We start from the raw sequence: 23,701 nt of genomic DNA on the forward strand, positions 1-23,701 counted from the left end.
CCGGAAATGGTGCACAAAAAATCCATTAAAAATCACGTAAACCATGTCAATAAAACATCAAACCCTAATTATTAAAATTTTTGAAAAAAAATTGTGCTTGTTTGAATAAAACAAAAATAGGGGAATTTATTTTTTATCAACTCCAGGAACACCTACACTTATCGGCGACTAATATGATTGAGTAAAAATTCATACCAAAAAAAAAAAAACTGAACTATTATCATATATTTTTGTACCGCAATTATAATTTCATTTGTTAAGATTTAACGTATATTTCAGTCAGAAGTTTCCCTTGAATTTCTTTAAAACTAGCAATATATACTATTTTATTGTATGCAAAATAAATTGAACTCAATAATAATAATTCATCTCAATAAAAACAAAAAAAAAATTTTTCTATAAGTCGTTTATTAATTTAAAAATTAGAAGTAACTATCTTTTTTGTTATTTATTTGTTTAAGTCCAATTATAAAATTAACGTTAAACTTGTTAGACAACTATAGCTGCGGGATAAGATGAAAGAAGTGTGGTCAGATTGGACGCACTTACTTGGAACCCCCAGGGGACTAGACGCAACAATGACCTGGAGAAGGACAGTCCAGCAGGAGACAGGCAAAGTGTTTAACGAGTTGAGAGCAATAGCACAAAATAGAAACGAGTGGAAAATTGTTGTAGACTCCTTAAGCTCAACTTTAGACTTTATAATAAAAGAACTCATTTTGAATTTTGATCAATGTAAATATGTAGTAAGGTTAATTAAATATATAAAATGACACATAAAAACCGATTTATAATTATTTATTCTTAAATTAAGTATAGAAATTGGATACTCCTGAATTATTTTGCTACTGTAAAAGTACCAAAAGGTGAATAAATAAAAAAAGGAATACTTGCTTTAAAAATGATTTACATTTAATTGTATTAAATTATAATAAAATACCACGAAAACCTTAGGTTCGCATTATCCACATAACAAAAATAATTCTATTCTAATCTTTTTCAAATGATCATAACATCAACTAATAATTTTGATCAGAACTAGTCCTTTGACAGAATTGTTTAAAATCTTTTGGAAGCTTAATTCGAGTTGCAGTGACCGCTTGCTAAGCTAACCAGGAACCGATGGAACATCAAACAAAACTATACGGATTACAAGAAGAAGTACACTTCAATTGCTTTTTTCTTAATGCACTCAGCTAGTTGATCATTAGGTCTGAACCTAAAAAAGTTTAAAGATAGAATATGTTACTCTAACTTGAATTTCTAAGTTTCCTTAATGAATCTAAGAAGATCGGGTAGAGAATGAAAGAGAGAGAGAGCATTTTTATGCTTTCACACTATAACAAAACAATCTCAAGCCAGTTCTTCCAAATACTGGGCAATAAAAGACGAATTGCTCTGTATCATATAGTATTATATCAAAATTTATTATTCGCAAGTTGCAAATATTAAGTACCTTTTTACTTGACTTCTTAATAACCTTATAATATTAAAATTTTAATAATAAATAGTTTTATTATCTCATATTCTAATATGTATTTTAACAAAAATCAAACTACGTTAATATTTTAGCAACCACTCTGCTATACTTAACAATTCCATTTCCCATAATTGATTATTGAAGCAGAAATTTGAAATATAAAAAACTTTTACGAATGCAATATTCCATAGACACTTGCATTGAGGTAAAGAATATATAATAAAACCCACATATTTTGAAATATAGCATATATTTAGAATATAAAAAAACGTGAGAATTAATTTTGTTGCGTTTGATTGAGCACAACATTTTCCCATAAGTTTTTTATAACGTTCATTTCATTTCCTGAATAGTACATTTATTAAGTGTACATAGACGTGCTTCTGCACCCTGTTTTGCATACCATTTAAATTGCTAAGACTTTTTGATTTTTAACGTTATTTTGCTGTTCAAAACCGTCAAAAATATATGCTGTGGCATATGTTAACATATATAATTTGAAAATTGTATTTAAAATTAATTTTATACTTTATAACGTAAGAAAATCAACAGCGATCTGGATCTGTCAATGAACTTTTCCAGGATGACTGAACTTAGTTAACACAATTTTAGTAATAAGATGTATTAAATTCATATAAATGTTTATATACAGACATATATATACAAACATATGTAAGCATACAATATATGTAGAATCTTATAGATAATATACAATAAGTTCTTATTTTGTGATATGTGTAAATAATTATATATCTTACCTGTTATCTTCGGTTGACGTTTACGCAAATTAGGTTTACTGCTAGGCAATGTAATTTTTGTAGTTTTATTGCTATGGCCAACTATAGTTGGAACCTTAAATGTTACTGTTGCTTCGTCCTGTGATTCATCACATGAATCCGTATCTGTTGCAGAGCTGATGAAATTTTCACGTTCAGCACGTTCATCTATTAACAAATCGATAGGAGTTGGTGGTGTTGTCACTGGACGTACATGTGCCGCACGTGTAAGTGTATACATTTCGGGTGAGTTTGTTGCCTCTTGGAAAGTCACACGTTCCCATACGAAGTGCGAATTACATTTTATTGGCATTCCATTCCGAAAATCAAAACCCCATTTTTTGGCAGCTTTTTCGTGATTCTTTTCAAGTTCATCTGATGCATATCTGAAAAGTGAATCATACGAAATGAAATTGAAATGAGATTATAGAACTATCAACAGTGCAATAGAGTATATGCAAACATAATGATTTTATTATTTACTGAATTTATTATTATTAATTATATTTAATTGCAATGATCCTACAATTCTTTTAAGATTTTAATTTTATAATTAATGTAATTACAAGTTAGGTGGACGACATCTACCGTATCCGAAAAAACTATGAGTTGTAGAAGCTTGATTACAACATTAATATACGTATTATTCAGAAAACTGATAGTGAGGATTGAAGTTGATGCTTCAGAGAAAATCGTGTTCAAAGGGACAGTGGAATGAACCCACATAGGGATCAACGAGTTTTCGGTGGAATGCTAAGATTGATGAGGCACTAACCATATTTGATCTTGGAGATTGGGCACATCTATCAGAGGCACTTTGAGAGAAGTGCTGTAACTGAAAGCCGTAACGGGTGTTTTGAATTAGCATATATAATAGAACTTATGTTTATAAATGTTTCGCTTAATATTATTTAACAATATTGTTACAATTTTTATATTTACTTTGTCCTTTCTAACTAAAAAGGATACAATTTGTTAGCTTTCTTCTCTTTTAGCACCTACTTATTAATAATCAGTCTTATTCAGAAGATATAAATATATTTATATTAAAGTCATTTATTTTCGATCAAATAGTTAATTTTCCAATATATTTCACGGATTTTCGAAAATATATTCTATCTTAATAATATTAGAATGGCTGAATATAGTCTAATAAATACGGTAACTTCGTACGTAAATAGACCAATTTTTGTGTGGAGTTGACAGAACTAATGTTGAATCTTATAGTTATAGAATATAGTTAGTTATACAATATGAATTGCACGCTTAAGGTACATCCACACTAAAGCGAATGCTTGCGAATGAACGAACTTTTTAAGGTACTATTACCTGCGAATGTTCGTTTGTTCGCTATCGTTCGATTTGGGGTGGACGCACCTTTGCGGATCAGTTATATCGAGAGCAACACGAATGATCTATATAAGGAATTGAAAAATTTTCATAAAATAATAATAGTTAATTTATTAAAAATATATAAAAATTTACTTACTTGTTTATTTCAGCAGGATTAACTGAACCGAAAAGGTCACGTTTAATGCGATTTAGTTGACGTCCACAAGATAAATTGTTGACTGCTGATGGACTGGGTCGGAGCTTACAGAACTCCGACAGTACAATTGGATTTAATACGCGAGCAGCGGACATTTCTTTATAAATGTATTTTAATAAATAATATATTAACTCACAAATGCAAAATACTGAATTGCGTCATTAAATTGTTGATGTTGAATAACCTTGAGGCAATATTTTGGTTTGTTATTTGTTAAGTGTTCTTTAAAAAGTTTTTTTTACAATTTTCTTTTGCTTTGACACTATTAAATGTCAAAATTCGCGCCAAAAATATTTCCCCAATAGTGTCTTTGAATTTGAGGTACAGTTTCGTGCTCCACCTTCACTAAACCAAAGGGGATTCAAGGGAGCAGGAGAGTATAACCAAGAGAGTAGTTATAATTTCTGTACCAAAAAACGGAGTAAATAATATATATTTTATACTTATTTATTTTCACTTTAAATTTTTTAATTAAAGTTTTTATATAGTTTTTGTTAATAAATGTTTAAGCAACCACAATTGCTTGTATTTATGCACTTGCACTGTCGTGTAGAGTTTTCTTTGATCTTCTCTTTCGTCACAATCGTAATGATTTTCATAAAATTTTTTTTCGTTAAAAAAATCGAATAGAATTTTAAAATTTGTTTTTAATAAACTTTTTATTATAAATGAATCAACTTTATAATATAAGAATTACATTATTTTATTAAAATAATTTAATATTACTTTATGTACGATATTTCACGCAAACACACTCAATTTACAACCTTTCTCGACAAACGCTCTCTTTGTACTGATTTTCAAATTTTTATTTTGTTCACAATACCAAAACTAAAAATTATTCATTGTATGAAAGCAAAAATTGTAGACAGCAAAATTTATAAAAATAAGAATTTTCGAATGTATACACAAAGCATAGCACGATAAAAATACTTTAAGTACATTATAATTTGGTGGTGGTTTTCTGTTTGCTTTTATTATTTTATTCCTTTCAAGTTATTTTTAACATAAGCGAATGTTAATAACAGTGATCCATACAGTGAAATGAAACAAACAGTTAACATTACAACAAAATGTAGAAAAAAGTTTTTTCTATGTTTTGAATCATACGTCATTTGTAATGTAGTAGAATATTGTAGTACATTAATGTTCTTGGAGTCTATAACAATTATATTAAAGACATTTGGTATTAATAATTTATTAAATATTGATCTGGTTATAAACTACAAGAAGACATATTAGCCTTTGTGAAAAGTTTATTTGACATAATATTTTATCTTTTATTTTAATTGTAATAAAAGTTGGAAATTTAGACGAAAAAGAAATATTAAAAACGAAATATTGCAAAAAGAAGTTATCCACAATGGAAACGAAATGTTATTTAATAACGTATATTCCTTTTATTTTATACAATTTATTGTATATGTTTACTTTCTATTTCTATGAAATTCTAATCAGAAAGAAAGAAATGGTATTTTTACTTAACAATAATAATGAAAATGTTTAAAGTAATTGTTTGTCCCCAAAAGTACATTTATATATGTATCAACTTATTTGTTTTCATACATTTATATAATGTTATTGTTCATATGTTATAAATTTCTGATCTTACATTTACAATTACAGCTTAATGTAATTAACATTTCTGAATGTATTTTCCATTCGTTTTCAATTTTATGCTGTGTATATATTATAACAAGTGCGAAAGCGAGATGCCGATAGACTGATAAATGAATTACTTTTATAAAATTTTTTGTATTGAAACTTTAATTTTGATGGCTTTCTCCATTACTGCTACCCGAAGAATTTTCAACAAATTTTTTTTCCAACATGTAAAAATTAGAAATAAATATTCAGTTTTATCTACATGTATGTATATATATATATATGTATATACATATAATAGTTATTTAGATTGCTCCTTTTAAATACTCACTAATAAGATTTTTTTACATCTTACTTATCGCTTTTGTTTTGTTTCTGCTATACTTTGGAGATATTTGAAATTTACTTGTTTACTTTAAAAAGTAACATGTATTTTCTGAAGTTTTTCATTATTCTTAATGTTATTTAAAACTGGATTTTTATTCTTATTTATTTTTGTTTATTTCTTGATTTCACTTTCGTTTCATGCATGAGATTGAAGTTTATTCTAAAAGTTGGAGATATTTGGGTGTAGTTTTATCTGAAAAAAAGAAAGTGGTCGTGAAGTGAGGAAAAAGTTCTATTAAGATTTTGAAAATAAATAAATTCATACATACATAGTATTTATATCGACAGTAGTCAGAAAAATTTTGTTTTTATTATCAATAAATTAATTTTTTTAATTAATTATATGAATTTCTGTATGAAACATATTTGTGTACTTATTAATAATAAGTATTTATCGAATTAAATAGATTTTTCAAGCTGGTGCAGCTATAACATTACTCATGTTAGTTAGAGTTACAGTTGTGTCTCTAGGAGGCTTCAACCCTAATCTTAGTTATTAGTGGCGAAAGAATTACATACATATAAGCGTTACAAATAAAGGTGTTTTAATAATAATCTGTAGTTCTGTAGAATTCTGTAGAATTCCACAATTTTTTTGATTTTTTAAGCTATGAAGAGTAAATTCAAACAATGACCACAGAACAATATTTTTATTCGTTTTAAATTTGTTCTATTACATAGAAACTTATAACAATTATTTTATATATATAAAGCTTACAGCTATGACATTTTAACTGTCTGCCGGACCCAGAACTATAAATGTATATAATATGAGGAGATAGGTTTCCCATTCCCCATAATATGTAGATGATATACTGCAAAAACACTGTCAAAAAAAATATTCTAGTAGATTTCCCTTTGGCACAACCCTGGTTACGCCAGATATGCAGTTATATGTATTAACCATATACTTTGTATTGATTAATATAAAGGACTATAGTCAATGAGGGGAAGTGGGTGCTGATCTTCCCTTAACATGTTACTGAATTAATATTTTATAGTGAAAATCCTATAGGATTCTACATCCTACTATGATATATCGATAGGGAAGGAGTGGACTTTTGTATTTGTAGGCAGTTCTGGGCAGTATTGGAAGCAGATTCTTAATTTAATAATCTATTTTACCAATGAGATAAAAATAGACGTTAATTATTATTTAAATTTTGTTTGATTGTCAATTTATACAAAGAGAGGATTTTTTCAAATGTTGTTCTTCCTTGGTGTACTAGCATATGGTAACTATGTTAATACATATCCTTAACTTTAAAATTTTATTTCCGAAACTACAAAAATAAATACATTTAAAAATAAATAATTTGTTTTTAAATATATTTTTCGGCCTGTTTTTTAAAATGATTTTATTTCTTTGAATTAAATCCATTTAAATAATTGTATCAATTAATTTATAATAATTTGTGTAAAATAACTGAATAATCACATGAGAACAGAACAAATGCGTTTAATCCATGCTAAGCCACATATCAAAACAAATAGAACTAATTAAATGCTACTTTTGTGCAATATTCCAGGGAAACAGTTAGGCTAACCCGCACGTTCTATAAAATAAAGAAACACTTTCGAAACAATGGCACTTGATCGTAAAAGGGCGAAAAAGGCTTAGGGACATGCTAAGCATGGCACTTCTTATTTTTATTCTCAAACGATTTTAAGTGTTTACACAGCAAATTCAACCCATTTTTCCATAACTGCTTATAAGTTACCATCTGAACTCTTATAGGATCATAATTCTAAAATTATCCTTTTGTATAGTTTTTTTCTTTACCAAATTTACAAAAAGGTTTATTGTTCGGGGTTGACTTCGTACATTTTCCAGACTTTGTTTTACTGGCATGAAATACTTTAAGAAAAAGGACAAATTTTTTACCCTGAAATTAAAAAAAATATATAGAATTACGGAACTCTGAGGGTGTGCCTCATAATCTAAACTGCGGAATGTATATTTGCCACTTTTTGTTGTAATTTCTTTATTTCTTATTATTATCTTGAAAAGGATCGTGAATGATATTCTTTGTGTGCTGCGGAAGGAAATTGAGGAAATTATGTGAAGTGTTGAGTGTAGTTAACGATAATAAAGTTCATTGTGATGTCCATACGATATTTATAACCAACGGTGTTGCTGGTATTACGTTACATGCAATATTTATTTACTTTTTAATTATTTTATTTTTTTATCCTTAATTTCTGTCTTTAAATGTGACCCCTTATACATTTTTTAAAAACTTTTTTTTGTTTTTTAGTAGTTTTTCCTCTTAGAAATTTAAATTGCTTTTTTTAGAAATGAAAATTGCTTTTTCTGAACATTCAACACGAATTTATTACATTTGTTGTGTAATTAATATTTTTTATGTTTTTGCACAATTACAGAATTATACGCAATTATCGAAGTTTACAAAGCAAAGGACTAAGTTACTAAAAGCAATTTTTTTATAACTTGGATATTTTAAGGCTATAAATTTAAGCGGATATAAATCTTAATTGTTAACATTATTTAAAAGTTTTCATTTAGTGGAAATTAAATGAATCATTATTTTGAAAGAATATTTCATGGGATGCTGTACTTTCGATTTGTGAAGGGTGCAAATTGACAAATGTAAGAATATATAAGCTTATTAGATATATTTTGGACGCTATGGCCTTGTATAGTTCATCAATGTCAGCAGATCAAAGTCAAGAAATTCTCTAACGAAATAGTTCAACTATTTAAGTTTCCTAAAACAATTAAAAGTATTTTTTGGAAAACTTATTAATTTCTTAACCCACAATATTCGTTCACATTTTAAAAATATATGATTAAACACCATTCTGAGATAATTACTATACCGATTCTTTATATATTTGCAATTCGCTTTCTTTTTAATTTTAGCTAGTATTCTCCAACTTCGATTCGGATCTGCTTGCATAAGTATCTCCAGATCGTATGGCGCTGAAGTTAGTTTTTCGTTCAAGCTCCCGTATCACATGCTGATTTTCATGGATTTCAAGCTGATCCTTTCTTAGTTCCTGTATCTGCTAAACTTACCGCTACGCATGATTCTCTGGTCGTCTCATTACATGGCTGTAATGCATCAGAGATGAGATTCTTTCAGCTTGTGCCGATCGGCTTTAACTACTGAATATGACATTTTGTCTTTTAGGTTTTGTGATTTTTTATAGGCTTACAGAATATCAGATAATACTCTCCAGCTTTGCTATCAAAATTGAATCCGATGTGCAATTTGTCGTTCCTGTGTACTAAGAAGAGTCTAAAAAGAGTCTTAAGAGTGTCCATCACTTGAGTGGATTTTAACTCAATTATTATCATTATTGTATGATCGATAGATTTGCCAAACTGTTATTTGCTAAATAGTATCGCAAGTATTTAACTTTACAAAAAATTTTTTGTCTATATATATACAGTACTTGCCTTAATCAAGCTAAATTTAGTAAATAGCATACAAAGTACAGAGTCGGTAGCAAAAAAAAAAGAAGAAAATACGTTACATTCATTTAAAATGCAACTCTTATCTCTGGAAGAGTGATCAACAAAAAGCATGGCATTGCGTTGAAAATTTTAGATTTTCTTGGTGGTTTTTCAGATATTTTCTCTACATTGAAGTAATGTATAGACAAGAACCACTGGAAATATGTTACATATGCCACGCGTTATTAGGGAGTATTTTATGGAAATTAATCGAGTAAATTTATATTAATATGAAAAAAATCACAAACCGTAACGAGAAATATATAAAAATGATATGAAAACCTTTAAAAAAATTTACGGTTCAAGAGTGTAACGTATAAATTTTTAACTTATTAAAAAGAAAATAAAGGTATTCAAGAAATTAGCATAAAATTTAGTTGAAGAAAATCATTAGTCTGTGACCACTAACATAGATTGTAGGTTAGTTAGAACTTGAAAATTTGCAAATATTGTAGTATGCGTAGACAGGTGCGATATGAATTCTTCGGAGAAAGAAGTTATGAATTCAATATTAATTTTTAAGTTAGTGTAAATAACTCTATAACTCTATTTATATTGCAAATTGTGACTTATTTGTGATAATGTACAAACTACATATATAAACTATTATACGACAGATGTACGTCTTTAAAGGCTAACTAAGTAAGTCAGCGAGATTAGGTTTAGATAAATCTTATTTATTTTATTTGGACATGAAACAATTTTTATTCTCAGAGTTAAGTAATTTATGATATTATAACTGCACTTATCATTATATTGTTGCTTTATGTTCTGATTATGATATTTTTTGTTTGTTTATTGATTAATTTCTTATAATTGTAACTTAGTCCCTCAGATTATGTGTGTGTATTATTAGTACATTTTGTTTTACACTTAAATAAAAAAAGAGCTTCCAAATCCACAGTGCTCTGCTTCGTGAGGAACCTTAATAACTATGGTAACTTAACGCACAAATTTGCAATTTTTATAGAACTACAACAATAGGTAATTAGTAAAAAGTTAAAGATTCTTTAAACTTATGATGAATAGAACAAATAGAAATTTTCAGATACTGAGGGAAGTGTTTGCTTGCTCAGTGGTAAGTTTTAGAAGCTAGAATAATTATTTTTTTTGCTTATTTATTTCTCGCAATTTTTTTCGTTTATCTACAGATAAGAATCGTTGTATAAAACTACTTTTTTAAAATACAAATACACATACTTAATATGATATTCTCATATTTGTATGTGGATTTATTATTGAAATCATAATTGATTTCTAGATGAAGCCAGTTAAATTAATTTTTTTTTTTCAAAATTAACTATGTATATGCATACAAAAGACACATAAATTATTCCTAAGCATACTAATGAATAATGGAACCCACGAATGTAATTGCGTCTTAGGTATAATTTCAAAGGCATGACGTGTTGTGGATATGAAAATCCTTTTACTCCAAACAAAAAAACCCATACTCCAATGCAATGCAAACTAAAAGAACATCAACATAAACAGGTTATTAAACACCAGAAATTAAATAGAAAATCAGATAAAAAACTTAACCGAAAAAATATATATGAATAGGAAGAAACCTTCCTTGCTTGCTTCCATAAAAGGTTTAACAAAAAGACAGGTTTTCAGATTAGACTATTCAATCACTGCGCATGGCAATGCGAATGCTTCGATTCATATAACTTTTTTGTGAAATGCTTTAATTTGAAAGACGCAACAGCCAAGTAAACTCGAAATTATGAATTCTCCTCTAGGACTGCTACCCACGTAAACGATTTTGGCTGCACATGTGACCAAGGTTGTATGGCTGTACTTCAGTCATCGTTTGTTCTTTTTGTTCACACTTTTTCGAACGCTTGCGTACGTTGAGCCGTTGGAGAGCCTTCGACATGGTAAATATTTCTTGGAACACGTGCATGATAACCGCTGAAGAAATAATATTTAACTTTGCTGCGACGGCTAAATATAAGTTAAATTTAAATAAAATAGACATGTTTTTCTCAACCTGCAAGTTAATCTATTTTTTTTTTAAATTCGGTAGCTACAAATTTGTTGATTTTCATCTCTTTGTTATCGCCTTAGTCCATGTTATCAGAAAACAACAGTTTTGTTCTCGTTATGTACTTCAGCTTTATTTATATTGTTATTGCTATGATTAGGTTCGAGCACTGCTGAAATGCAGTATCGCGATTTTAATAATTGCAATAATACATATAATAAAACATATCACATATATAAGAATTAAGCATACATAATATAAAAATTAAACGCATCATAGATTAATACATTAACATTATATATTTTTCTTACAAACTAATTATATGTAATGGGTGAAGACAATGATGGAATAATCACGCAAATGGATAATGAAAGTTATGAGAATAATGAGACCATACAAATACTACTTGTTGAAATAGATTACGAATAATGAATTATGAGAATAATGGGACCATACAAGTACTTACTTGTTTGAAATTTATATTCTGTGATGAGTGGAAACTCTGCAAAAGTCACAAAAACCATGATTGCAATAGCTCGAATTGAGTTTGAACGGGAGTTTGCATTAAGACGGGGAATTATCTGTGCAGACAACTGTGTTTTTTCACAAGATAAGAGGAGAGTTATTGTGTCTGCTTGAAATGTGCAGCAGAGATCATGTAGGATAATAGCTACGCTCATGATCGGTGTTATGTATTTTAAACTCCATAATACCTCTTCTCTTATATTGTGAACATATTTTTTTAATCCTCCCCATTGACCAAACACCTTCCTTTTGAGATTAGGCAGATATAAAGTCTCTACGAAGGTCTTTACGAAGTTTCTTCATAATGAATATCTGGTAGTTACGAACCCGAGTTAAATATTGCAAAACAAAACTGAATCACACTTTAATACGGGCAATTATATCCATGTTGTAGACCATTTTATTAGAGTAATATTTACTGTCAGTCTTATGTTCCCGTTTTTTGAGATTTTTTCCATTTTCACAAAGTTGATGGATGTCAAAATGAGAAAGGCATAGATAAGAAGAAGTTTAACTTTCCTATTTGAAAACTTGCTCCCGGGCTTTTTTAATTTTAATATAATAACTTAATAATATATTTTCTGCATGATATTTTTAACGTAGAATATAAAATTGTACTCCAAGTAATATAAGCTTTAAAACAAATTTAATAAGTGCGAAGAGCAATCGTAGGTATCTTGAACGAGCAGGTTTGATATAAAACGTAGCCAATAAGAGCGATGTTGGAAATTTTGATAAGATTGAACAATATTCTTTATCTCGATTAATAAGTAGAAAAGCAGCTAATGTGTAGGTTAAGCTTAGTAGAAATAATTTTGGAGTTTAAGGAACTCAACTGAATGAGACAGTTATTAGCGAAATAGATTTCCTTAATGTTAAATAAAGGATATATCAGCTATAAAATAGTTGAAAAGAATAGGACCTAGAACAGAGCCTTGTTGAACACCCTGAATAAATACTAATATTTTATATTCCATTAACAGTAGGTTAAAATTTTTGTATATATTTTGTATATAGTTATTTCATTATAATATGGATACCATATTAAACAACAATACATAATTCTATTTACAACTATATATTAGAACTAGGCAAGAGAAGGTTTGGCATCAAATTTCACTAATCCGAGTTCAAAGTATTATCTTGAAGAGAATTATTGTATTAATCTCTTGAAGAGAATGCTTGATGGTTCCGTGTCATAAAGACAATTTCAAGAATTCGTTAAATTTGTAAAAATGTTTGATATCGCTACATACCAACTGGTCTATGTGCTACCCAGTTTAGCCTAATTTAATCTATTAAAAGACTAATGGTTTAATAAATATTATATTGTATATTAAAGTAACACTAAATACAGATATAAACTATTTCAATTCTTGTTTAATAATAAAATAGTAATAATTGGATTTCCTGTTAACTTACAAAGTTGCTCTTATATTTATATTAAATGATCATGAATGATAAAAGATCAGAAATTTTTTCGATAATTAGTTAGTTCTGTCAACACGTAGTATATTTGTATCTTCAAAGGTTAAGCATAAAATACATGTTTGGGGTCAAGAATAGTATTAATGGTCATAAGAGGTAGTATAACCTTTTGCCAACTAAGCAAACACAAAATTGAATAACCACAAGTCAAGGAACAATTACCTGCTTCATTGAAAGGATCAATTTCAATGCACTTGGTAAGTGTTAGGTACATGCGTCTAACCTTAACCGCAAAAATGTAATTGAGCCAATATATTCTGATAGGTAAGAATATACACAAAAGTGTAAAACCATAGACTGTTGGCAAAAACACAAAAGGTGAAATGACGTGAGGAACTGACTGGAAAAGAAAGAAAAGAAAATGAAAATTGACATAATTCTAGGACACAGCTGGTGTGTTCTTCTAAGAAGCACAACCTGTCAAAACATTTAAGAGCCTGTAAAACTGTTTATTATGCTGATGTTGCAACATCATAATATCAAATTATTCCATGTTTTCCTTTTCAATTATCCCCAGATTTATTTGTCCTGAAAAATGCTTGCAATGCATGTAGATAATGAAACCCATGTTCGGTTAATAGAATAGTGGTTATTAATGCATTTAATTAATTAAAAGTTGAATTATAATATACATATTTATAGAATTTTTTTAAATCATTTTTACAAATAAATAAATCAATTAATAAGAACACTTTGAATAGCTATTTCAGATAGAATGAATAGTTAACACAACATACTCAATACACGAAATCATATCCTCACAAACGTCGAACTCCAAAGGCAATGAGTTCAATCACCTTAGAATATTGAAAAAGAATAAAAATAAATTTACAAAAATAACGAAGAAATTTTAAAATTTGATCTTAAGAAAAACTAGTTTTCCACAACATTTTGTGTATGGAAGTCGTTATTGTGTTGGGATACAAATTTTCCTCTTCATATCTTGGGGCTGAATTTTCTTTCTTTCTTTAGGGTAAACAAGAAAATTCATTAGCACGTTTTCACGCAATGTTAATGTTGACTTAGATAATAAAGAAAATAAATACCAAAAAATGTTAATTCTATTAGATCAGAAGAAATGTGGAAAAAATGTAACTGAAATTTTTAGTGATCAGGACAATGGAGACAGTGGCATGGTATAATTATATTTGAATAACTCATTTGGACTTGTATGAACATTTTACTGAAAAACTGAAATGCTGTCATGACGAAATATGTGAAATACAAATATAAACACTTAAGATTATAAAGTCTACATGTGATATTGTTGCGGTGATTGTTATAGTTAAAATATCATTGAAGTATAAGGATTTTTAGTATACTCGTCGTATACTCGCATCTGTTTTGCCTTTTACTACAATTTTAAGAATAAAAATATAAGATGTTTACAATTTCAAAATAAATACTAATTTATTTTAATATAGCATTGATCTTCTGCAAACGTAAATTTTATATCATAAATTATTTTACAAATCTTGGTAACTTCATTTTAATAGGTATTTGGAAACTCTTAAATCGGAACTACAAAATAATAGCTAGCAAAAGGCCTTTCTGAAGTTTCAAATTCTTGATATTTTTAATCCGAAAATACGACGGCATATGAGACTGAAAAATCCATAAAATTTAATTAAATATTGTATTCTAATAAATAAATAAATTGTGCATATATTTTATGCATTTAATTGATATTTAATTGATCAAGAATTTAAAATAGTTAAGATTTAAGTGAAATTGTAAACAGTCACGGTAAGGTATTCTCAGCAGAACAGAGTTGAGGTCAGCAGAACGGGTCACCACGGATTGCGTTATCACCTTAACAAAATGGGTCTATCTGAAGAGATAGATTGTCGATTTTACTTAGAAGCAGACGAGACTTACAGTCACATTCTCTGTGTCCAGCCTTAATCTGTGCCAAGAGAAGGTCACTGGTCGAAAATTACTTTCTATCTTTGACATTAGGAGGTTTTATACGGCTGAGGCGGTACCCTGTTTATATCTAATCTAATCAAATTTAAGTGAAAATTTACGACACGACTTTAGCCGTATATCGGACGTGTTTGTATTGAACAATGAGAATACTTTAAATATTCAGTTGCTACAGTATAAGTTTAGTCTTCTGACTTGTTTATATGATATACCCCAATTTGGGCAGCATTTAAAAGACATCTCTTTTGAAATATATTGTAAATATATCCAGTTTAATTGTGGCTCATAGAACATAACTTCAATAAATTTTGGTTGTGACTGAAGTCGTTTACCACATCTGGTGCAAAACAAGCTTAAATACTATGAAGACACCAGCAGACAGCAATAGCACTATCAGTGATTATCAGGTATCAGAAGATTAAAATTTTCCAAATTGTTAGCAACATATACCTACATTTATTAGAAGGTTCACTATGAAATGGTTGACAGCAGCCTCTCCAATAATCATCTATTTGTAAGTACGGCTTGTAGTTGAGTTTGTGGGGATATATATATTTGATTAAAAGTTAGCCAATTTGGTTAATTCTGACGTATTATGTAAATAAATATTATTTATTATTTTTGCAGGATTTTATTCAGTTCGTTTCAGATTAAGATGTAATTGTTATATAGCTTGATGTTCTTTCAACAATTTATTGAGTAGCTATACTTTATGTATAATAGTTTAATATGTAGGTCAAAATACATATATATATATACGCATAGGTGTAATTTTTGTTAAAAATACAAATTAAATAATAAACAAAATATTATCGCTAACCTAAACTGTTTTATAATACAAGAAATTTTGATGATTGTGTATGATGGAAAGAAAGGTACTTCTTCGGCATTGCCAAAGGTAGTTTAATCTCTGTTTTCCTTCTACTTATTTACCTTTAAGTATACTAAATAGTATATAAATACTATTTTGCTGACTAATAAAAAAGGGAAAGTATTATATTTTTCTAGTAATAGTAATAGGTAAAGGATTATTTACATGATAGAATTTTTAAACATAATGGAAACTAACAAGTCATTCTGAAATTAACATTCTTTTATTATTAAAAATAAATAAAAATAAAAATAAAAAAATTTTCTACATAACAAAATACAGTAGCATTTCGGATGTTCAGCTTAATAGAAAATACATGCGATTGCCAGGAAGTGATATGCCAAAATGCCAACGAATTTTATGAGAATATTCAGATATTCAAAGCAAGAATATATAATGTGTGTGCAACGAGAATAATCTCAAGGATATTGACACTCCGTCGTGAAATATTTGCAGAGTCATTTTATTTTGAAATGTTTTGAGGAAAAACTGAAAAGTCATGTGACTCTTGACTTGAAATAGCGAAAAGACACAATTGACAGAACGATCGATCGTGTCAACTTTAGATACAAAATATTTCACTTGTATTTAGAATAAAGTCAATATTTGTAAAATAATTCGGTAGCTAATGTAAATATTTTTGTTTGGTTTTATACACTTTACATAAAGTGTTTACTTACATTAATACGATTTTCTATGTTATGCATATTAATCGTGTCCTCGACTATTACAGAACAGTAATATTAAATAAATATCTGAAATACTTTCCAATAATTTTTATTGGGATTGGGATAGAAAAATAATCAATTAGTGCTTTTTCTTTTTTAAGGAACATTAATTATAATAAATGAATATTAAACAAATGCTGAAAATTCATATTCTGAAAATAAATGTAAGTCAATCAAACTGACAAAATGTGAAAACTATTCCAATTTGAAAGTGTTCAGGGCGTTGCTGCCCATCAGTTTTAAATGAAAACTTTTATAGCAAAGTGGCAATGATTAATATCCCGCAGTGTTCTAAAGTAAAATTAATGGATATTTACGAGTTTAAATTTTTAATAAAATTTTGTAACAACGATTTCGGTACTAGAATAAAATGCATAGGAAATATTCGTTATTTGTTACTTAATAAAAATGCGTAAATTTTATTAAACTTCACAGTTACACATCAAAATATTTACGATTGTCATAAAATATATAATTTTATGATATTTCAACAATTCAACAATAAGTAAAAATTTTCCCTATATTTCCCTTACGGCAGCAAACCCTAGAAGAGTTATCTTTACTCATAATGCATTCATGCTGATACGAGTATTTCTACTGCGCTTAATTACAATTAATTTTTATTACGAGTACAATTGAAAATTGTAAAATTGTAACTCCTTCGGTACTAAATATTCACATAAACAATAACTTTTTGAATAAAATTTTTTACCTCTCAACATTAACAAAATGATAATTGCAAAAATCTTTAAAATTTACCCTATGCCGATGATTCCTCACATCATCGTGTGAGACGTACACACCCATTCATAATATGCGAACCGTTTTGCCAAAAAATCGATCGAATGTGTCAAGACAAATCAATAAACTCTGTAATTTTATTAGATACCGATCTGTCAAATTCCATTGTCACAATTGACAATTGATATCTCACACATCATTTTTCGAGTGCACAATAAGATTGTTTATGTCATCTTTGGGATAGAAATTGGTGGCTCTATTGTGTTAAATATTTTCCTATAGTTAGTGTAAAACAAAATGACGTACAAAATCTTAGGGTAGCCGCTTCCTTAAGATCGCCTGTGGAGTAGACAAATATCGAAGCAGATTTGTAGATAAAATCTTTACCCTCTCAAGTTAGTTTCCAGTAACTTAAAGATGAGATGAGATCAGATGAGATTGTCATTAGTCAAGCGGTTAAAGAGAAAGAGCGCCTGGGTGGAAGAAAATTAATTTTGTATTTTTCCTACTTAATTTTTGGTTTTTTGGTCAAAAGTTGATTTTACTTTCTATAATTTTTTCTTCAAATATTTTTTTTAATTATCGAGTTTCGTACAACTCATTGGGTTTATGAAGTTAATGATAATGTGTTGTATATGCAAGGTTACAGTTCAAGTATTTCTCATATATAAAAAGAAACATTTTCTTAAAAGTAAGTACGAAGGTTAACTCACAAATTATTATACAAATTATTAAAATATTGAATATATTATAATATTTTATGTTTTTAATAACACAAGATTTTTACTGAAAATATTTCTATATTTTTGTTTTTCTTTTTTTATTTTTTTTATATGATTGCGTTGTCGGGTCTTAATTCCAAGCGGTCCCCCATCTAAGTATACAATTTTATCTGTTAAGAACTAAGAAGCTGACAAAATAAAAACAATGCTAAATTTTGTCTTTATACGTCAACTCAGTTCAACTTTTGATAATATTGAATTGGTTGTATAATGTATATATACTAAGCGGCTTTATATAGTATATATATAAAGTTCATACCAGTTCATATTAGAGTACCTAAAAAATAGGATTCAGAAGAATAGAAGAATAACATTATATGGTATATTAAAACGTAGGATAGTTCCAAACTAGTAATTAGTTCAGTAATAGATTCTAAAAAAAAGAAGATTTGCTATACATACATAATATTGAAAAATGTATTCATCATTCTTACACTCGACGGGATCATACAATCATTCTAACAACGGGATCTAACAACGACGGAATCATATATTCTATTTTTCACACTGGAGCCTCATTTGGGAATAAGGTGATCCACAACTAGGTCTTTGATCGAAAACTAGTTATTAAACGAAATAAGTCACTATTAGTGTCGTACTCTTGTTAACTACCAAGTTACAGAGCTCTTTTAAACACATAATTTAAGTAAGAACAGTAGAACAGAGCTGAAATTGTTCACATGTTATCTGAAGGATAGCCAAGGCCTACGTTGCCATCTTGACCAAAGAGGAACTTTTCAAGATAGATCTTAAAAAGATGGAGATAAAATATTGGTTCTGCTTGGAAGCAGATGAGACCTCAATTTCCATTCTTTATGACTGGTCAGCTTTGATTTAGACTTGGAATGGATTACTGGGTTAGGAGTTTCTATACCTGTTTGATATGAGAAAAATTGCAACGGGTGAAATATTGACCTTTATGCTAAAAGCTTGGTTTCTGCTGTTTAGTTGGAGTTAATTTCCCGCACAAAAGATTAGTAATGGGCGCAGTACTCAACTCCGATGGAAACTAGTACCCGTTTATACTTATCTAGATTTTTGCGAAGTACTTCACAAGTACTTTGGGTGTGCTTCACAAGATATCTTGATATTTCAAATTAATTATTTTTTGAATAGTTTTTAGTTTCAAAAATTAATACTTTTGATTTTATAATTATTTCAATTTTAAGCATTCAAAAGTGGTTGAATGTGCAGTTATAAATGACATATAAAAACACTTATGAATATATTTATAATGACACGGTCCTCTATATTTTTATTATTTTAGAAATATTTTTCACTTATAAGATTTTTTTTTATTTATCGGCTAACTACAAAGGAGTTAATATTTTTTATGACCACATTCAATTTTTTTTTATTTGTAGTGATAAAATTAATAATTATTTTAAAAGATTAAATCCTTTTTAGTATTTGATATAATTTTATGGGAAGTACAAAAAGCAAAATGTTTATAGCCCACACATAAAGTCATAACATTTCCCTTGAGTCGAAAAATAAGCCTTCAGTAATGTGGGGAGCAATGATCAAAATTAATGCGTGTACAGAGAACTGCAGCGATCCTGTCAAATCGTAGGAAAAGATCGTTAATCTTAATCAAAAAGCGTGTGTAAAATGACTACCAACAATGCTAAATGATATTTAACAAAAAAAAAAATATATTAAAAAAATATAATAAAAACGATGTTAATAGTTGAAGATCCTTTTCTTTATTTAACAAAGAGAATTTTCATTGTCAACGAAGTTCGTGTTTTACTTTATTTATAAGAAGAAAAATAAAAAGTGAAAAGGAGTTACAATACAATAAAAAATTATAAAATATTGTGGTTAAAAATAAATAAAAAAAAAATACAGATAAGATCGTTAAAATTGCCTAAAAAAGAGTTACAGAAAAAGTAAATTCTTCTTGAAGTATCTGAAGAACTTCGTAAAGAAAGTTTAACTATGTCCTTTGTTGTACACGAAATTAAAAGTAGCAAAAAACTAAATCATAACCTGAAGACGAGAAGTTTCAATGAAGTAAGAAGGATTTAGTACAACTTTTGAAAGGACGAGTATTACATTTGAGTATTACGTTACATAGTGTCATGTCAAATGCACTTCATATCAAGTTGGTAAGGATGCGTGAATATTGTTTGATCCCTAATAGTGCTCGCGAGTCATATTACAAGCAGACAAGCAGGAAAGTATGAAAGGATTAAATTTTTAAAGAATAGGAAAGGGAGATATAGAAAATTTCTTTAAGTTGCATTAATTAAGCTTTCTTTTAAAGATGAAGGATTGAATGTCAGTAAGAATTATTTACACTTTAAATTGCTTCAAGTAATTAGAGACTTTATGTGAAAAGCAATAAAAAAATAAAATATAAATTAAGTAATTTCAAGATAGTATTTGTCTAATACATGTTAGTCTCAGCCACAAAATCTATTCCAAATGTCCTGAACATTGACAACCATTTAAGTGAAGGTATAACTATAAACTATAAATACCTAGGTGTTGTGTTTAGCGAGAACAATCTATCAATGACTACATTAAAAGTTAAAATTCAAGCTGGGATACAATAGTATCCATAAGCAAAGTTCAAAATGATGATTTGAGTCTAAGGATTTCCCTTCTGTTATTTTCATAGCTTTAGAAATTTTTTTTTCTGGTTTCCAATGAAGGATTATTGACTGGAATATGAATTTTTATATTTACTCAAAAAAAGTCAAAGACAAAAGTAGCTACAAATATTAAAAATTAAAGCTGCAATTTAGTTGATCATTTATAGATATTCATGATATATGTTATTATTGGTACTGCGATCTTTAAGTCTATTGTGTCCTTTTCTTAGTTTAGAGTAAGTTTCTAAGCTCTGTTGCGTCGATACAAAGTAGTATAGAACCTATTTTACAGAGTTTTATTGCCTCTTCTGTAAAGGTAAACATTCTCTGGAGTCTATTCCGAATGTCCATTAGTGCAGATCTTTGTAACAGCAGATGTGTGGCTGACTTTTCCTCCTCTTTGCATTCGTATATATATCCAGTCTCATAAGTTGGTATCTTAAATGTGTCCTGTTAAGATTTCTGTAATGATTTTAAGTTTTTCTCTTGATGAGTCCATATAATCCTGGTATCTTTTATTCTTATAGGTACTAATAAGTAATTTGGTTTGTATGAATCGTGGTATATTAACTCAGCAATCATTTCTGTTCTGGATCTCGTTTACTTTTATGAGAGAAAGAAGGGTACTGTGTCCTAATCCACATAAAGTTTTAGGCCCCATCATAATCATTAACGATATATGTAAATGATTGAGGATTTAATACCTTGTGCTAAGTAGTTTTCATCGCCATTTGCTTTTATTGATTTAAATAAGTTTTTTAGTTTTCTAATAAGTATAAAAGCGATGTATTCACAACTATTATTTACTACTTGATGGTTTTTGTGTAGTCAAAAGAGTAAATAAAGCCATGGCTTCACCTTTTGTACAAATTGATTACCTCACATATGTCAAATATTTTCTATTGTATTTTTTAAAATATTATGTATATAATTTTTTAATTAAAAAATTCAACAAATATTACCAATTCAAAGAAATTTAGGTATGTGAAAAAATTGTGACTTTTTTATATAATATTTTTTTATTTTTAAGGTTTTTTTTTTCATAAAATATTTTTAAATGCATAATTTATTTTTACATATTTTAAGTTACAAAAACACATAAGAAAAAGTACACGTAACGCCTTTTTTACTAGAATCCGAACAAGACTACACAGGACATAAGATACTATTTTTTGAAAGGGATAATAAAATCACTGAAATTACCACTGCGGAATATTAACTCATCGCACTAAAATAATGTTACCAAATGCTGCATATATAATGTATCTGATCTATAGAAGTGGCAGTAATCAATCTACAATTTTGACAACACTTACATAAATTTTGACACTCGCTTTATCAAATCACGTTTGCAATACTTTTGCTGCTGCTGTTGCTGCTCCTTGCAACATGGAAAATTCGCTACGGCTTCAAATAGTTGATGTAAAAGCGTCTGGTGAGAGTGGCTTTGTAATGCTCTTACAACTGCACTCCTATCAATCAAAATTCGTCACGCTGTCGGGAATTATGTCACTGAAATGTCTCAAATTGCAACGATTTTTGACGCATTGATTTGCATAATTTTATTAAACTTTTTTATTAGTGAGAACATTTTCAAAACTTATTTAAAAACCAGTTGTTGTAAGGGAAAATCCGTTATTAGACCATCGAGCAATTTTTTTTATATAAAAAATTATATATAAATGTATATATAGGTATATATATAATATAACCATAAAAAATAGTATTAACTCATTTTAAAAAAACATGTTTATAATAATTTTTCAAATAATTTATAATTTCTTAAAAACTTAATATACACATCTATTTATAGTGATCATGATTTAATAAATATCATATATTTAAAATAAGATAAAAAAATTAAGTATTAAAATACCCAAATTTTATAGGAGAGTTTTTATAACAAATATTTCTCTTTTCTCCCTTATTACTTTTTTTCTATATAATTATTCTTTTTACTATTTGCAACTTTTTATCGCTATTATTATTTTTATTAATATGCTTCAATATATAACTATCTGCCTTCGTGACTATAACTGTGAGTAAATATCAAATTAGTTAAGAAGTAAATTTATTGTTTTTATCTTAAACTTTTCTATTAAGAAATTATACATAAGAATTTATACATAAAAAAATATATAAATCATGCAACACAAATAATGCCCTACAAACAGAATAGTATTGCAATTTAACAATTAAAAATAAAAATACAATTAATTAATTCAATTATTTTATAGCTGATTTATGATTTCGTTCTAATATAACAGCAAGTGAATTTGTGAATAAATTAATGAATTTGTTAATTCACAGCAAATAAACACAACTCCAGAAAAATGTGCGAACATAAAAGTCAAGTTCGACTTTTGGTCAGTTGGTTAAGGAGCGCTGACTCTGTGCTTCAAATTTGGCAGGGCACGAGTTCGATTGCTGGTACTTGCAGTTTCAAAAAAAAATTATTTACGAGTAATTAAGTACAAGAATTATTTCTAAGACCACTGGTGATGGGTATTTGACAATTCTCGAAATAGCTGTATGGTCAACCAAAAATTTAATTAATTAAAATAATATAAAATGGACTTTTGTTGTTGTAGTTCGTAGTTTGTAGCACTACTGTTCGAAATTTTATTAAGAAATCACTTTAAAGAAGAAACTGCACCTTGTCAATAAAATTTTACTTTTAATTAATTAATAAAATTGAAATTTTGAATTTTTTTCAAAAATTTGCCCTCTTAACAATTATCCTATACCATAGATTGCAAACGGATGAAATAA

At 28.1% G+C, this 23,701-nt stretch overlaps 1 protein-coding gene across 1 annotated transcript; it reads right to left on the minus strand.

The window, feature by feature from the left end:
* Positions 1 to 1,149: 1,149 nt before the first annotated feature.
* LOC119673930 lies at positions 1,150 to 5,494 on the minus strand. Its single transcript, XM_038085047.1, has 4 exons — positions 5,418 to 5,494; positions 3,746 to 4,209; positions 2,193 to 2,642; positions 1,150 to 1,219 (listed from the first exon to the last, which is right to left on the minus strand). The coding sequence occupies exons 2-4, from the start codon at positions 3,898 to 3,900 to the stop codon at positions 1,150 to 1,152; spliced, it is 675 nt and encodes a 224-aa protein (XP_037940975.1). The 5' UTR covers positions 3,901 to 4,209; positions 5,418 to 5,494.
* Between the last annotated feature and the right edge of the window lie 18,207 nt (positions 5,495 to 23,701).

This window comes from Teleopsis dalmanni, chromosome 2, assembly GCF_002237135.1.
Source record: "Teleopsis dalmanni isolate 2A chromosome 2, ASM223713v2, whole genome shotgun sequence".
Lineage (NCBI taxonomy): Eukaryota > Metazoa > Arthropoda > Insecta > Diptera > Diopsidae > Teleopsis > Teleopsis dalmanni.

Excerpts from the sequence above, each read along its gene's own strand:
- LOC119673930 (XM_038085047.1), bottom strand. The coding sequence starts at position 3,900 with ATGTCCGCTGCTCGCGTATTAAATCCAATTGTACTGTCGGAGTTCTGT. Across the intron at positions 2,643-3,745 it reads AATCCTGCTGAAATAAACAA|ATATGCATCAGATGAACTTG; the intron begins GTAAGTAAATTT and ends TTCACTTTTCAG. Across the intron at positions 1,220-2,192 it reads TCACAAAATAAGAACTTATT|GTTCAGACCTAATGATCAAC; the intron begins GTATATTATCTA and ends AAACTTTTTTAG.